Source organism: Mirounga angustirostris, unplaced genomic scaffold (genome assembly GCF_029215605.1).
Source record: "Mirounga angustirostris isolate CCGP_5_RB_7025 unplaced genomic scaffold, mMirAng1.0.hap1 SCAF_3, whole genome shotgun sequence".
NCBI lineage: Eukaryota > Metazoa > Chordata > Mammalia > Carnivora > Phocidae > Mirounga > Mirounga angustirostris.
The window spans coordinates 55,740,857-55,758,150 of record NW_026991711.1 but is presented as its reverse complement, the minus strand read 5'-3'; the positions used below and the strand labels follow the sequence as shown (position 1 = coordinate 55,758,150).

At 39.2% G+C, this 17,294-nt stretch overlaps 1 protein-coding gene across 1 annotated transcript in view; it reads left to right on the top strand.

The window, feature by feature from the left end:
* Positions 1 to 17,294, top strand: part of CPB2 (carboxypeptidase B2) — a 49,691-nt gene that overhangs the window by 11,410 nt on the left and 20,987 nt on the right. Inside the window, exons 2-6 of the mRNA XM_045867531.3 lie at positions 4,945 to 5,020; positions 7,356 to 7,480; positions 9,214 to 9,322; positions 11,076 to 11,177; positions 13,404 to 13,508. Coding sequence (XP_045723487.1) covers positions 4,945 to 5,020; positions 7,356 to 7,480; positions 9,214 to 9,322; positions 11,076 to 11,177; positions 13,404 to 13,508 — 517 coding nt within the window. The remainder of the gene's footprint in view (positions 1 to 4,944; positions 5,021 to 7,355; positions 7,481 to 9,213; positions 9,323 to 11,075; positions 11,178 to 13,403; positions 13,509 to 17,294) is intronic.

Sequence of the window (17,294 nt, the reverse complement as noted above, 5' to 3'; positions counted from 1 at the left end):
AATGCCACCAATATAGCTTAATGTTAATGTAAATAAAATCGTTACTTCGAGGCATACTAGAAATTTGAGAATGCCATTGTTGTTAACAGATTCCACATATATCTGCAATTCCTCACCTCACTGCCTCCATTCTCTATTTATCCAAATCTCCCTTACCTGCAAAATGGATAGAGAGCTGCAAGAATGAGAATAATTTTTAAGAAATTCTTTCCTTTCTGATTAGGTGGTATGTAAAAATAAAGTCAATCCAAATCTTGGCTTTGCAAGAATTGCTGAGCATCCCTTATGGCCCCAGCAAGCATTATAAGGTAGAAAGAAATATTACAAAGCAAAGGTGAGAAAACAAATTAAACCAGGTGTCTACTTAAAAAAGAATCTATTATGTAATTCATCACATTAAGAGATGAAACTAGAAAACACTGTGCTCACCTCATAAAAACATAGGATAAAATCCACATCCATTCCTTATAAAAACTCATAGCAGAGAGTAGGAGGAAACTTCTTTACCCTGATAAAAGGCACCTATAAAACCCTGCCACAAGCATTCTAATGGTGAAACATTATAACATTTTCTTAAAAATTATGCATCATGCATTTTATTTCCACTTCCGTTCAACACTGTACTGCAGGTCCTGGTCAATACAGTCAGGCAAGAAAAAAAAATTCTACAAGCTTTGAAATGAAAGAAGCAAAATTTAGTATGTACAATTGTAATGATTTCTTGCAAAGAAAAAAACCCAAAATATCTACATTAAAATGGTTGAAACTACCAAGGGATCTGGATAGAAAATTAATATCTAAAAATTTATTTCATTTCTGTGCCTCAACAAGAAAGAATGAAGAGATGGAATACTAAAAATCACTATTTATGAAAGAAAAAATTTGCTAGAATAAATATAATAAAAATATGCAATATATATATATTTTTTTAAATGGAGAATGGTTTATTCAAGTGTTCAAGCAGGTGAGTAAAAGAAACCAAACCATACACAATGCAGAAACCATTTCTGGAGGGCCGTGACCTGCCCGCGTTCTCCGTGACTAGCTGTTTGGTGAACGGTCAGGACGAACACGAACAATACACATTAGGCTGGAGAGAGCTGCCCGTTTTCCTAAGAGAAGACAAATCTCATTTTTCACTAACTTCATGTAGAAACTCCCCATCACCAACAAGCCTTTAGGTCACCAACTTTGTTTTGGCCCTATTAAAATTCTTGAGAGTATCCCGAATTGGTATTTTTTTCTAATACTGCCCAAATAAACCTAGCCTTTAGTAAACCTAGAGATCACAGGCATCGATGCCCATATGTAATATTTTTATGGATAAAATTATAAAATATTTTTGACGGTTATTAAAGAATGCCTAAACTGGGCGCCTGGGTGGCTCAGTTGGTTAAGCAACTGCCTTCGACTCAGGTCATGATCCTGGAGTCCTGGATCAAGTCCTGCATCCGGCTCCCTGCTCGGCAGGGAGTCTGCTTCTCCCTCTGACCCTCCCCCCTTCATGTGCTCTCTCTCATTCTCTCTCTCAAATAAATAAATAAAATCTTTAAAAAAAAAAAAAAAAGAATGCCTAAACTGGTAGGCAAATCTATTGTATTAATGATAAGGAGACTCAGAATCAGGAGAATGTCAATTCTCCCAAATTATTGATTTATAATAATACTAATCAAAATCCAAACTTTTTTCATGGAACACAACAAGCTGATTTTTTAAAAAATTCAAATCCAATTAATTAACATATAATGTATTATTTGTTTCAGAGGTACAGGTCTGTGATTCATCAGTCTTACATAACACCCAACGCTCACCACAACACCTAGCCTCCCCAGTGTCCATCACCCATCCCCATCTTCCCACCCCCCTCCCCTCCAGCAACCCTCAGTTTGTTTCCTAAGATTAAGAGTCTCTTATGGTTTGTCTCCCTCTCTGGTTTTGTCTTGTTTCATTTTTCCTCTCTGATTTTTAAAATTTATTTGGAAAAGCAAAATGTCAAACCAAGAAAATCTCTAAAAAGAACTAGACAAGGGAGAGGGGAAACAGGAGCTTGTCCTATAGGTTGTTAAGATTTAATATGAAGCTACAATCACATGGATGAATGGTATCAGCCCAAAGATAGACAAGTAAATCCATGGAACTTAAAAGAGATCCAAGAAATAGACCACACCACATCAGTAAGGGTAATCCTTGATTATGCTATATAACTAATGCACCCTGAAATAGCTTTACTTGCCACAACACAGGTTTCTTTGTCACGTATATCATCAATTAATGAAGCCATCCGGCTCTCCCTGGTCCTTTCCTCCAACTTGAAGATCTGGGCTGCTTCCCTATTACAACTCCTTGGGGTTCTTTGCTTCTAGCCCCAGGGTAAGAGACCACATAGCACATAAAGACTCCCACCTGCTCTTAACTGTGGCACACCCCTCCCTCCCACATTTCCGTTGTTGAGAACTCAAGCACATGGTCTCAATACAACCACAGGGAAGGCTGGGAAATGCATTTTTTGTGTATCCCCAGAAACAAAAAATGATGTGATGAACCAGCATTGTCTCTGCCAAAGAGTATGAAAACTTATACATGACAGAATTGGCATAGCTGATCCCTGGGGAAAGTATTAATGATTAACAAATGACGCTAAGAAGAAAAAAAGGAACTCAAGTCCTTCTTTACACCGCACACAAACAAATAATTTTCAAATAGATTTAAAAACTTAAATAAGAAAGACAAAAGACAAAACTAAAAGACAGCCTAGGGAATGGGAGAAGATATTTGTAAATGACATATCTGATAAAAGGTTACTATCAGAAATATATAAAGAACTTATACAACTCAACATCAAAAAAATAGAAACCCAAAGAAACCCCCAAATAATCCAATTAAAAATGGGCATAAAGACATGAACAGACATTTCTCCAAAGAATACAGGTGGCCAACAGACACATGAAAAAATGCTCAACATCACTCATCATCAGGGAAATACAAATCAAAACCACAGTGAGATACCACCTCACACCTGTCAGTGGTTAAAACAAAAAACACAGAAAACAACAAGTGTTGGCGAGGATATGGTAAAAAAGAACCCTCATGTGCTATTGGTGAGAATGCAAACTGGTGCAGCCACTGTGGAAAACAGTATAGAGGTTCCTCAAAAAGTTAAAAATAAAATTATCATATGATCCAGTAATTCCACTATGTATTTACCCAAAGAATACTAAAACACTAATTCGAAAAGATGTACCCACCCTTATGTTTACTGCAGCATTATTTACAATAGCTAAATTATGGAAGCAGCCCAAGTGTCCCTCAACAGATAAATGGATAAAGAACATGTAGTATATATATATATATATACAATGGAATATTATCTAGCCATAAAAAAGAATACAATCTTGCCATCTGCAACAACATGGATGGATCTAAAGAGTATAATGCTAAGTGAAATAAGTCAAACAGAAAGACAAATACCATAGATTTCACTCATATGTAGAAACTAAACAAGCAAATGAACAAAGGAAGAAAAGAGAGAGAGAAAAAACAAGAATCAGACTCTTAACTATAGAGAATAAACTGATGGTTATCAGAGCAGAGGTGGGGGGAGGGAATGGATGAAAGAGGTGAAGTGAATTAAGAGTACATTTATCATGATGAGCACTAAGTAATGTATAGAATTGTTGAATCATTATATTATATGCTTGAAACTAATACAACACTGTATGTTAACTATACTGGAATTCAAATTAGAAAAAGAAGAAAGGCAAAAGAAATATAAGAGAATATCTTTAAGACCTAGGGATTGGGAAAGAGTTCTTAACACACAGTAAAGCACAAACCTAGAAGGAAATGATGGCTAAAAATACATTGTACAGAGAGCGAAAAGAGAAACAAACTGGTACAAGATATTTTCAATACATTTAACTGCCAAAGGGTTAGTATCTAGATTATAAAAAGAAATTCTACTAGTAGATTGTCACAAAAAATAATTGAATGGAAATAATTGCACTTCATTAGTAAGTCAGAAAATTAAAATTAAAATTACATTAAAGATTCCATTTCAATTCAACCATTCAATTGGAAAAATTAAAACGTCAGGCAGCATAAAGGGTTACCAAGGAGGAGGAGCTATAGGAAATCATTTCCACTACTGGTGAAAATATAAACTGGTGTAAAAAGTTTGAGAAATAATTTGGTACTATTCTTTGAAATTAAAATATGTGTACCCCCAAGAAATAGCAATTCCACTTGTAGGCAAATTCCAACACATGGGGACTATGGCTACATTTTTCAACACAGATGATAAACTTGAAAATACAATGTTGAGTGAGAAAAATAAGACACAGGAAGATATATATAGTACACCATTTTTATAGAGTTAAATCAAGCAGATCTAAGGGTATCTTAAGAATCTACACATTAAAGAATCCAAGCATGTATTTAAGAATCCATACTATTGAGGAAAAGTAAGGGAATGAGCAAAATGAAAATTTAAGGTAGTGGATACCTTTGGGATGTGGCGGGGAGACAGAGTGGGGACAAGGACACAAGGAGCTTCAAGGACATCCAATAACAGATTTCTTAAGTGGCATAATGGGTTCCCAGGCATTCATCTTATTATGTAATCAGTGAATGTTAATATAAATATTCCCTTATGCATCAAATATTTAATTTTTAAAATTAAAACCACCTAGGTATGCACACGCACACAAAGGAGAAGAAAGAAGTAAGTACTCCCATTCAACAGAGTTATTGATTTGGCAGGTGCTCAGGAGCAGAAAGAACGAGAAAGTGCATGTTCTCTTTTTAACACTTAGTCTGTAGCAAGATCCTCTTTTATCATTTAAAGTTTGTTTCCTTTTCACAATTACCTAGAAGCCCCTCCCAGTATAATTTATCTCATTTTCACTTTTTTATTTAACATCAAAATTCTGTGTTATTTTTTCCCAGTGGCCAGGTTTTATCTGCTCTTCCTAGAACCTCCAGGCAAGTTCAGATTCTGCAGAATCTTACTACAACATACGAGGTAAATTCTCCTTCATTTATCTTTACAGGCTACCCTTGAATAACACTGATTTGAACTGTGGGGATCCACTTACACACAGATTGTTTGTTTGTTTGTTTTTTCTGAGAAATACAGTATAGTACTGTAAATGTATTTTCCTTATGATTTTCTTAATAACATTTTCTTTTCCCTAGTTTAATTATAAGAATACAGTATATAATACATACAGCACATGAAATACATGTTCATCAACTGTTTATGTTATCAGTAAGGATCCAGTTAACAGTGGGCTGTTAGTAGTTAAGTTTTGGGGAAATCAAAAGTTATATGCAGATTTTCAACTGCATGGGAGTCGGCACCCCTAACCCCCACATTCTTCAAGGATCAACTGTATGTTAGCCTCACTAGGTGTGACTTTTGTGTACGATGTTCTCTCATATGTTGTCTGAATTACATATAGTTGGTATAACCCCCCCCTTTTTTTTTTGAAATAGAGAGTGAGCAGGGGGGAGGGGCAGAAAAAGAGAGAGAGAGAGAATCTTAAGCAGGCTCCATGCCCAGCCAGGAGCGTGACACAAGGCTCGATCTCACGACCCTGAGATCATGACCTGAGCCAAAGTCAAGAGTCAGACCTTAGCCAACTGAGCCATGCAGGTGCCCTTAAACCCCTCTTCTTATAGCCATCTCGCCCTTCCCATCATCACATGATTTTGCTGGTTGCTAAAATCAAAACTTCTTCATTTGTGCTATTGGCTTTTCAGCCAATTTCATAATAATTGTACTTTGGGAATTAAAGTGTGTACTTACAAAGATGTTGTGATAACAGAAGTCCAATAGAACTTTGTTTATAAAACAATGGTTTGTAAAAGGAATAAGTATCAAACCACAAGGGAACATTTATTAAAGTCTTCATGCCTGGGACCCATCTCCCCAGAATGCTTAATGTGTAGAAAGCTGACAAGAGTTACAAAATGTCATGGTAGAAAATTGATGTCTCCCTATTTGTCAGTTAAGGTTCTCCAAGAAGCAGACATCAAAACCAGATTAAAGATGCCAGGGAAGGGGGTGCCTGGGTGGCTCAGTCGTTAAGCATCTGCCTTCAGCTCAAGTCATGATCCCAGGGTCCTGGAATCGAGCTCTGCACCGGGCTCCCTGCCCAGCAGGAAGCCTGCTTCTCCCTCTCATACTCCCTCTGCTTATGTTCCTATTCTCACCATCTCTCTCCCTCTTTCTCAGATAAATAAATAAATAAATAAGATCTTAAAAAAAAAACAAAGATGCCAGGGATGGACTAGGAGGGGAATGCTTGTGATGGATGAAGAGGAGGAAGCTAAAGATGGTAGGGGGCACTTTCAGACCATGACGCAGCTCTGACGCTTGTGCAGAAATGGAGGTTCTCTAGGGTAGTTCTGATGAAGGTTTGGCTGGACCAGTGGTGCGTCCTTAGGCCAAAGCTACCTGGAAGAGGAAACCCAGATCTTGCAGAAATGGGCCTACAAGAATATGCCCTCGGTGCTCAATCAGTGGCTGGCTGCAGCCCTAGGGCAGCTTGGCCTCAGTCTCCAGTGGACCAAGAGGTACAGGGGCTGGGAAGGGCACTCAACTGTGCTCCTCTCAACAGAACTGAGCGGTGCGTTTTCATGGCCACCACACCACGGCCAGAGGACATACCACCAGAGGAAGCATCAGAGTTCTTGTTCTGCCACTTCCTACATGTATGATTTTAGACAAGTTGGCTATAAGCATTAATTTCTTCATTATTTCCAATGAAATAATAACAATGGAAATAATAACACCTGCTAGCCCATAGCAAAGTATAATTATAATGGTCAAAGGAAATGGGTGTGAAAGTGCTTGGAAAAAGCCCAGTAAAACAGAAAAAAGTGTAAGTATTATTGAAAGGCATTGCCCAAAGTCCATAATTAGATTAAAGAAAAGGAATACTGAAGGATAATAATATCAAGGACATGGAATTTTTTTTAAAGAAAATCAACACTTAATTAACTTTCTAGACAGAAGTGCATTTCTCCTTTACACGTCTGACATACAGAGCCAGCTTTATAGTTGGGTCAAAAATATATTCATTCACTCATTTATTCTTGTCTCACCAAATATTTATTGAGTGCCCTATATGTCCCAGGCCCTCTCTAGCAACTGGGGTTACAGAGAAGAATAAAACAAGCCCCCTGCAAGATAAATGTTTACACTGCCACGTGTGTGAATAGTGACTGGTTACCAGCGGCCAGGAAATGTCTTTTTCATTTCTCCTAGGGACACATTCTTATGGCTTTCGCTACAGATGAGAATGACGTAAACAACCATTTTTGTTTTCATTTTTTGCCCCTTGAAAATGCAGATTGTTCTCTGGCAGCCAGTAACAGCTGAATTTATTAAGAAGCAGAAGGAAGTCCATTTTTTTGTGAGTGAGTCTGATGTAAACAATGTGAAAGCCCATTTACATGACAGCACAATTCAATTCAGGTAGGCATCATTCAATATTTATTGAGTAGCCATTATAAACACCTATGATGTATTTTGCTAGCAGACGGTATAATTGCTTCCTGGAAAAATGAACACTTACGTTGAACATGGCAACATGGAAATTTCTAAAGTGGACTGGTGATGAGGCCCCAGTGGCTAGCTCTGTGACCTTGGACAAGTGGTTTAATCTCTCAAGATCTAGGTCCCTTATCTGAAAATGCCTCAGACTCAGCGATCTGAGGAGCCTCTTAGAGTTTCTCCTTATTCCTTCCTTCTTGTAGTTTTTCTACTCTGTGCCTAGACCTGGGGAGCAAAATTGTCATTCACCTTAGTAGGTTTTGTGGTATCTCTTGAAAAAACAGCGCTAAAGGGGATTTGGCTTCCTTCCTTGCTTCACAAGGTCAGTGAACATTCTTGAATGTCTGGCCCTAAACGAAACACTGTATCAGAGGCAATTTCTGTTCAGACTCCATGTCCCTTCCTCTTGGATTCTCCTATCCAATGTCTCCTTCCTGCATCCACTGCCCAAGAGCGGGTCTTCCATAAGCTACCCTAGGACTTCCTGGAGGCCATGCTCTCTTCTGTGTATCAATGGGCAGCCTTTGGGTAATGTGCTATAATAATTATTTTGTAAAAATATTTTATTTATTTATTTAATTGACAGAGAAAGACAGCGAGAGAGGGAACACAAGCAGGGGGAGTGGGAGAGGGAGAAGCAGGCCTACCTAGGAGCAGGGAGCCTGATGCGGGGCTCAATCCCAGGACCCTGGGATCATGATCTGAGCCGAAGGCAGTCGCTTAACCAACTGAGCCACCCGGGCGCCCCCACTGTAATAATTATTAATAATATGTTATAGGTGTTTACTGCCTTCCAGGGACTGTGCTGAGCCTTTATATACATTGCTTCATTTAACTCTTAATTTAACTCTGTGAGAGAGACACTATCCTCATTATAAAGATGGAAAAATGTTTCATATTCACAAAGGAATTTTGCAAGATCATACCACATAGAACATAGCAGAGCTAAGAGTTGAACTCAGACTCTTCTGGTGTCAAAGCCTTGGCTTTTATCTGTTGGCCTTAAAGAAAAAGGAAAATGATATTAAAATGATAGCTAACTTTCAAACTGTTCATCCCGAGTGAAGGAACAGCTTAATTCAGTTACAATGTTTGCCTAGTTAACAAGGGGGTACTTCTGAAGAGAATTAAACAAGATGACTTTCCAGTACCTTCCCTTTCCCTGTGCTTCTGTTTCTCTAGAGATCTGATCTTCTTTGGCTATGCAGAACATCTGGTATAGATCAACGGTTGTCACAATGAAAAACAAAAAGAAAAGGCTTTCCGCTTCTCCTTTGTCCTTAACTAAAACCAGAATAATACAAAGTTACTCTGGATTTAAGAAAGTTGCCCATTAATCTATACATTAAAGACACTGATGAATCACAATCAAGGAATGTTGGTAATGGTGGGGAAAGGGTGAGCTTTTGGAGGCCCTGAAAACATACCATGTAGGAGCCACTTTCTCTCCAGCACCCATGTGGGGTCTCCCAAGAAGGTTTGTGAATTTCAGCTTACTACAATGTTCTGGGTTATTGTTTGCACCTTGATGAACTTTTGCTTGTTCGATTTCTCCATGATTTTTCCCCATGCTCACCTGTTGTTGTGCCTGCAATGGGCCATGGGAAAATAAGAGTCCTGTTTGGAAATCAGCTCTCCCTCTGTTTTGTCCCCAGAATCTTGGTGGAAGAAGTGAAAGATCTTATCCAACAGCAAACTCTCAATGACACGGTCACCCCCCGGACTTCCTCCTCATACTATGAACGGTATCACCCACTAAATGAAGTAAGCCATTACATTTCTCTCCAAAATTACTATTTTCTTTTAATTAGCATTGCCATTTCAACCATGGGATATTATTAAAGAAACATAATTAGCGGAAGAGGATAAAAAAAAATCATGATTAGGTTGATTATATGGTGGTAACTTACCCTCTTGTAGATATCTGCCCTGAGAAGATTGCATCATATTTAGTAAACTGCTTCTAAGCAGGCTGTTTGTCCACAGCTAAGAGTATCTCTAACTGTTAGCAGTAATACTGCATGCTAAGGAATAACAAGAAATAAAAAATAGGGCCCTTTTTATTGAAACTGCTACAAAAAAATTAACAATCCAATTAATCATGTCTCTTTGGACCATTACCCTGATTGTACTCTTACTGAATAATGGCAACATTATCTCACTGAATTAAAGGAATTTATACACTTACATTTAGTGCACTGTAAACAAGTGCATTTTATTCCCCTTAGGAGGAATTTATTTAAACTAATAATAATAATAATACCACCACCTGTATTTTATTCTTTCAGCACCTGTACTTTAATCAAAAAGTTGATTTTTTTTCTATCAGTTCTTACAGGTTCCAATTTTTCTAGAGGGAACCTGAGAAAGATGCTGGGGCTCAGTTGATTGGTGTGAGCTTTCATGTAATACTCTAAGAACCATATCCCCATATTTGTTAGTTGAAAGGGTAAACTCTTTGGAGGACTTTCTTTTTATGTAGTACGCTCCAAGTAATAAAAATCCCTCGATACCTTTTTTCCTTTCATAGGAGTATGCTGCTCTATTGCTTAATATAAGTATTTTTATCATCTTTGGCTAGGTGCCCAGAAACTATTAAGGACCATATCCATGTTTTTAAGACATCTAAGACTTAAGAAATAAGAATCAATTTTCTATTTAATCTTCAAAAACATCTGTTCCTTTCCAGTTAAACCAGAACTCAGTCTCCTTCTAGAATCAATGTGCTTGGCTGATTGATGGGGAAGCTTAAAACTGCACCCCCCTCCTTTATCTCTCTTCCCTTGTCTCTATTCTGCCGAGACCTCTTCCCTCCCACATTCAAACCCTGCTTTGAAGTGGCCACTAGCCTAAAGTCAGGGCCAGGAGGTTTTGTTTTGTCCTCCCACTGTAATCTTGACAGAATCACCAGTACCACTAGACTTCCAGCCAGGAGAATGGTCCTGAATCACACTTCTCGGAGAAAATGTTTTCCCTCCAGATTGTCCTCCCCTTTGCCTCCTCTCATTTTACACATCTTGTTGTGAGTACACAGGTCTCTAGTGGGAAACAATGGCACTGCTATTTATCCTGTGCAAAGATAGTGCCCAGGATTTCCTTAGGTTACTCTTGAAAAGTGAATATTAAAAAAAAAAAAAAAAGTCCCATAGAAAAGTGAACTCAGGAATGAATGGTAAAGAGGATTTCATACATGGAGGCAGGGATTCGATATGATGAGCTTTTAAAAATAACTTTCAGGAGATCTACTCTAAAGATTAACTTTTCCTGCTTTGTCGTAAGTTTCTTAGTACTCTTCTACCCCTTCTCTAAACCTTGATACTTTTGAAAACTTTAATTTTACTGATTTTCCTAAACAGCAGAAGAAACACCCAGCCCCAGCTTGCTTTGGTTCCTTATTCTTTCTTTGTACAAAGGTTTTAAAGGGATTGCCTTGCCCTGAAGAAATTTTCTGCTTTCTTTAGCCAGGGAAATGCTTTGAACTTGCTCTGTGACTGACTGCTGGTTTCTCTTTTGATAGATCTACTTTTGGATGGAAGCCATAACTAAGAACTATCCTGAAATGGTTGAAAAAATCCACATTGGATCCTCATACGAGAAGTACCCACTTTATGTTTTAAAGGTGTGTTGTGGGGAGAGTCACTGATCTCTCAACTTCGGAGAATGTATTAATTCTCCACTGCTGTTATTATAACTTGGATTTTTTTCTTTGAGCTATGGAAATATTTGTATTACAAGTGTTCCTCAATTTTAATATCCAGCTATTTGGGGATTGGTTATTACCCTTACATTCTTTCCTTTACTAATGCAGTGTTGGTGTAACAGTGAAAACCCTATTTTTAGAATTTACTCTGTCTATGGGACATAGATAAGCTATTTAACCTTCCTAAGCTTTGGTGGCTACCTTCATAAAAGGAGCAGAGCCATCTGGATTATTTTTCAAGTACTTTATTTACTCTCACCACCACCACCTCTGACTGGCTTACCTGGCAGGGAGGAGAATGAAGAGGAATCTTTTGTTAGACAAACACTGATACTGCTGTAATTTTTGGAAGCAAAGAAAGAGCTGAACAGTCAAACCCAGGGTAAGATAGGAACCAGGGCAATGTTGGGGGCCTTGGCAGTAGGGTTGATATGATAGCTTCTGTTCCAATCCCTGTCCATTTGGTTATTTATTTTTAGTTGAATAAATTTGCCTTAGTAAAGGTCTGTGAATACGGCCAAAGAAAGAATTTTTGGGAGCCATGAAACCATACTAATTCCTGCTGTTAATTTCTAATTCTGCATTTTTTTTTAGCAGTTCCCCCTGCCCCCCACCCAAATAATTAGAAAGAAGTTCTAGGAAAAAAGTAAGCATCAGAAAAATACCTTTGACTTAATAACATTTAATTTACGTATAGTTTCCCAACATTATCTATCTAAATTGTGAGAGGTGAGCCTCTTTAGTCAGCCAAAGATAAGATTTCGAGTCGGGGTTCCTGGGTTTTCATTTGTTTTGACAAGAACCTGCAGTGCAAACTCAAGGTAGATGAAACATCAGGTCTTCTTGACAGCTGAGTTGGTCCATCAAATTGGATCCATGCATTTGTGGTCTACCTACCCATGCCGTTTGCTTTTGGCCGTAATGTATGTGCTCTTCAGAACCTGTGTTTCTGGGACCCAGATTTACACATTAGAAGATCATGTTTCCTGTGTGCCTTAGTTCCAGTCTTACTTGACCAAGAACATGCACACGATGGGAGTCTCTGGGGTTCCTTCATCTTCCCAGTGTCAGGACCGGTACCAAGAGAGTTTGCTTGGCACCATTAGACAGAAAATTGAGTCAGGCAACTAGTCCAGACAACTCAAGATTTTCTTTTAAATTGAGTAAATTAAATCAGCCACATAGTTCTCCTCTGTGTACTATTTTACTCTTTGACGCCAATGCCCTTTGATTTTCTCCCTTGCTTTCTTACTGGATTATCTCTAGCTCCAGGTTGGTTAAGAACAAACTTCCCTGAGTGCTGGTGAATGGCAATAAAAATCTAACTCTCTCCTTTTCTTGTTTTGGAATTTCAACTCCACATATTTGTTTAATTTTATAATACTCTTCTCCCTCCCTTCCATACCCTAATTGTGTTGAAACTAATTTTTAAAAGCAAATGAACCAGGATTCATTTTGTGTGGAGGTGTTTTTGAGGACACTTCTGAAGGCACCAAAGTCTATCACTGAGGACAGATTAGGAGCTCTTATTCCAGAATTGGCAGCTTGCACTAGCTCCCCATACAATGAATCAAAACAAGGCCTCTGTCCCCACACCTGGTGGCAAAAAGTTTGTGTGAACTTAAATGTGTGCTTTTTTCTGTGGGCAATGAGGAAATAGTCTATACGTAAAAAGTATGCACCCTGGGAAAAACGGTGAGGGAGTCCAAGTTGATCTTCAGCACCACTGGCTTCCCTTCCCCAAAACTTGCTTTGTTCCAGTCTCCTACAGAAAGCTGCCCACGCCACACATACCTATTTACCTCACAGAAGGTGTCAAGATACAGCTGAAGTACTAGTGCTCTGGTCTTTATTTCTACACTTCCACGTGCAACTCTGGTATGACTAAGCAATTGTGGAAGAACAAAGAGGGCTCTAAATCAAAGGTCCTGAGTGCAAATGTCAATCCTGATTCTCACCCGCTATGTGACTTTAACTAGTATCTTTTAATCTCACCAGCTTTTAATGTCCCTTGAAAACCCTCAAAGGAATGTAGAGAATAATGCGTGTTTCACAGATTTGTTGCAAGAATTAAATATAAGCACTACATAAATGGAAGGATTATCCTGAAGCTTCTTGTTATTGTTGTGGGTTTTCTTTGGACAGGTTTCTAGGAAAGAACAAACAGCCAAAAATGCCATATGGATCGACTGTGGCATTCATGCCAGAGAATGGATCTCTCCTGCTTTCTGCTTGTGGTTCATAGACCGTGTAAGTATTTACATTCTCTTAAACTGGAGTTTCTCAGTGCGTGGCCTAAGACAACATGCGCAGAATCAACTGGACTGTTTATTAAATGCATTTTCCCAGGTCACATTCTAGAATTCTCAACTTAAACTCTCTGGTGGTAAGGTCTGGTAATCTACAATTTTCACAAGCTACCCGGGTGATTTTGTGCATATTAAGTTTGAGAACCATAACTTCAAGCATTTAAATTACCCTAAAGATTGTCCACCTTTTCCTTCCTACATTTCTGGCTAAGGCTAAACACTGGAAAATAATCAAGAAATATTTTACAGTTGTATTGTGTTTACTAAGGGCCATGGTCTGCCCATGGAAATTGCACATGAAGTACATTACAGAGCAGATCATATTTTCTCATATGTTATAATGGGGGATTTTTGTTCCTGAAGAAGGCCTTGGCAGCAAAAAATCCATATATCCATATATAAGACCAAGAGTCTGGCATAAAAATCAAAATTATAATGACTATAAACCTCTATCATAAATGAAAGCATAAAAATTATGCTTCAGTTCCTATAAAATGGGCATAAATGTTCTCTCTATTGATTTATACAAAGAGCCTTTACCACTGGAAGAGTAACTTAAAATATGTGTCCTTCTGTTGATGGTTCTTGTCCCTCTATTCACAGGTATGCAACTATACAAAATAGATTTGTTTTTAAAAATTAAAAGATAGTCACCTAGATTGATCTGATCACATAGATTAACAAATGAAGTACATCAAAGGTAAAAACGTTGTTGTCTTTGCTGGGTCTTGTCAAATACAACATTTCTACCTACCTTCTCCTGCCTTGCCGTGTGCTCTTCCCCCCGATGGGAGCTGCAGCACCCCTGAGCCTTCTGCAAAGTTCCCAGCCCACCATCAGTACTACCTTGACCAAATGAGGATAGTTCTCAACTGACTAGATCCTTAACACAGCCCAGCCATTTAAGGATCCTTCCTGAAGTTGGGTAGTTTTATTCATTTTAGGTAATGAATGGAGTACCAGTTAGTGGAGAAAGAAAGGTGCAAAGCAAGCAAGAAAGAACACTTCTTTTTCATTCCAACACTGAACCTGGAAAGGGCCAGAAAGAAACTCTAATTCATATTGACTCTAATTCCTATTGGTGAAGTTGTCCTTACTTGCTATCCTTCTCAAACTGACACGTCTTCTCTCCTATTACACATGTTCACCTCCACCCTGCCCCCTTGCTGAATCTTTGCAAGTTTCAATTACTTATTCCACAAATATTTATAAATTGCCTATGAGTTTCCAGACTCTGGAGATACTAAGGGAAACAAGATAGAGATCAAAAACCTTACTGTCAAATATTTTGCCCCAACAACATGAATCTGATTTTTGTAACCCAAAGCAACACAGTCAGTAAACTCTTTTTAATGCACATTTCAGGAGCTCTAGCCTTGCCTGCCTACAACTAATTTAGATCATCTTTCATAATGATTCAAACAATTGTAGAAGGAAAAATAAAAGATTTAGCTTTAAAAATTTTGTGTGGGTAGATTTTATATTTAAAAAGTAAAGAACCCAGGGCGTCTGGGTGGCTCAGTTGGTTAAGTGACTGCCTTTGGCTCAGGTCATGATCCTGGAGTCTCGGGATCGAGTCCTGCGTCGGGCTCCCTGCTCAGCAGGGAGTCTGCTTCTCCCTCTGACCCTCCCCCCTCTCATGCTCTCTCTCTCTATCTCATTCTCTCTCTCAAATAAATAAATAAAATCTTTAAAAAAAAATAAAAAGTAAAGAACCCAAAGATGAATTGAAGTCTTAGCTTTTAAGTCTCTGTAAAGAAAACCTACACCATCCCTGTGTTTCTCCTTTCCTCTTGAACAACAACCACACACACAACACTTCTGACACCAGATACATGGGCACTTTCCCCACCCCACGCAATTCTGTGACACCTGTTGTGTGTCCTACAATTTAACTAAATTCTGACACTATCTACATGGAGATTGAGTCAGATCCCCCTGGGTGAGGGCTCAGTCCCACAAGACTGCCCCCCTCACGCTTCAGATGCTGGTTGAAAGTCCAGGCTGTTATCTGTGCTTCTGACTAAGCAGCTACAAATCAAAGGTTACCAGGACCATCTCCTTAGGTTTGATTAATTTGCTAGAGCAGCTCACAGAACTCAGAGAAATGGTTCACTTACTATTTACCAGTTTATTATGAAACGGATATGATAAATGATAGAGTTGAACATTCAAGTGGAAGAGATGCCTAAGGCAAGGTATGTGGGAAGAGGCGTGGAGCTCCCCAAACCCTCTTCAGATGAGCCACTCTCCCAGCACCTCCACATGTTCACTAACCCAGAAGCTCCCTGAACCCCATACCTTTGGGATTTTTAAAGCGCCTTCATCATGTAGGCATGATGGATCATTAACTCAATTTCTAACCCCTCTCCCCTTCCTGGAGGATAGGGTTGGGGCTAGGAGTTCCAAGTTCCTAGCTTGGTCTTTCTGTTGGGCAGTATTCTTCCAGGAGCCCACCAAGGGTCACCTGAGAGAACAAAAGACACATCAATCACCCAGGAGATTCCAAGGGATTTAAAAGCCCTGTGTCAGGAACCTAGGTCAAAGACCAAATACTAGACCAAAAGATGGTCTTTATTGCTCTTATCATTTAGGAAATTACAAGGTCTGTGCCAGGAACCAGAGGGGCTGTGGGGTAGAGACCAACATATATACATATTTCTATCTCACAATTCTCACTCTCTTCTCCAACTCAGTATGGTGCAGTCTCAGCTTAAGGAAACACATTGCTCTACACTTTGGGGACCCTGAGGCCAGTCATTTCTTTCTATGCCTCTCATTCATCCGGTAGAGGCCAAATTTAGATCCCTTCTACTAGTGCAAAGGCAGGGGCTGAGCCTGGCTTGTGCATGACTGCATCACTAGGACCAAACTCAGCACAGGGTATGGCACATCACTGGAGCCCAAGGGACATGTATTGGGCATCACACCTAGCTCAGGACTTTGTCTGCCAACTGGCTTTTCTCAGTGCCAACCTCCCTCTGAACCTCTGACCCGGAGAATTCTCATGTAGCTGCACACAGAGTTGGTACCCTGCAACCTCAGGGCCTCCACAGAATTCCTTCTGCTGCCCCTCACCTTAGCTGACACGTGACTTGTGAAGAACACTGCTTCATAGAAGCTCCATCAAGGAGAGGGGCTGCTCTTCCATATCTCCACATGCTGAGGGACCAGAGTAGTGGATCAATGTTCTCCTGTCCTAGTACAGGTATCCCCTACTTTCCAAAAGTTGGCATGATGCCACTTCACTTTTATGAAAGACCTACATTCGTATGGGAATGGTTTTCTTTATTAAAGCAAAAAAAAAAAAAAAAAAATGTCCTTCAGATTTCTTTCAGTTAGCCCAAACAGGTACTAATGTAAAAGTGTTTGGGAAGTGGGGATACTTTTCACTTTATGCCATTTTGGCTTATGGAAATCTTTCATAGGCACGCTCTGCTTTCGGATAGCGCGGGAAACCTGTACTGCTGTTTGCCCGTTTCTCCAAATTCCTGATCTGATCTGGTTGAACCACCCTTGTCTTTTCTTTTTACTGTCATCTAATGATCTCCAGATAATTCCCTGGAACCTGGCTCACGGTTCTTTATTCCTCTCCAATTCTTCTTGCCCTTATTCTGAGTGAATTCAATTCCCATATGTGAGGTCCATCTACAGAATCATCTCAGCAACTTGAACTCTACATCACCAAACCTAACCTCAACTCTATTTTAGTGTATTTCCCCCGTGG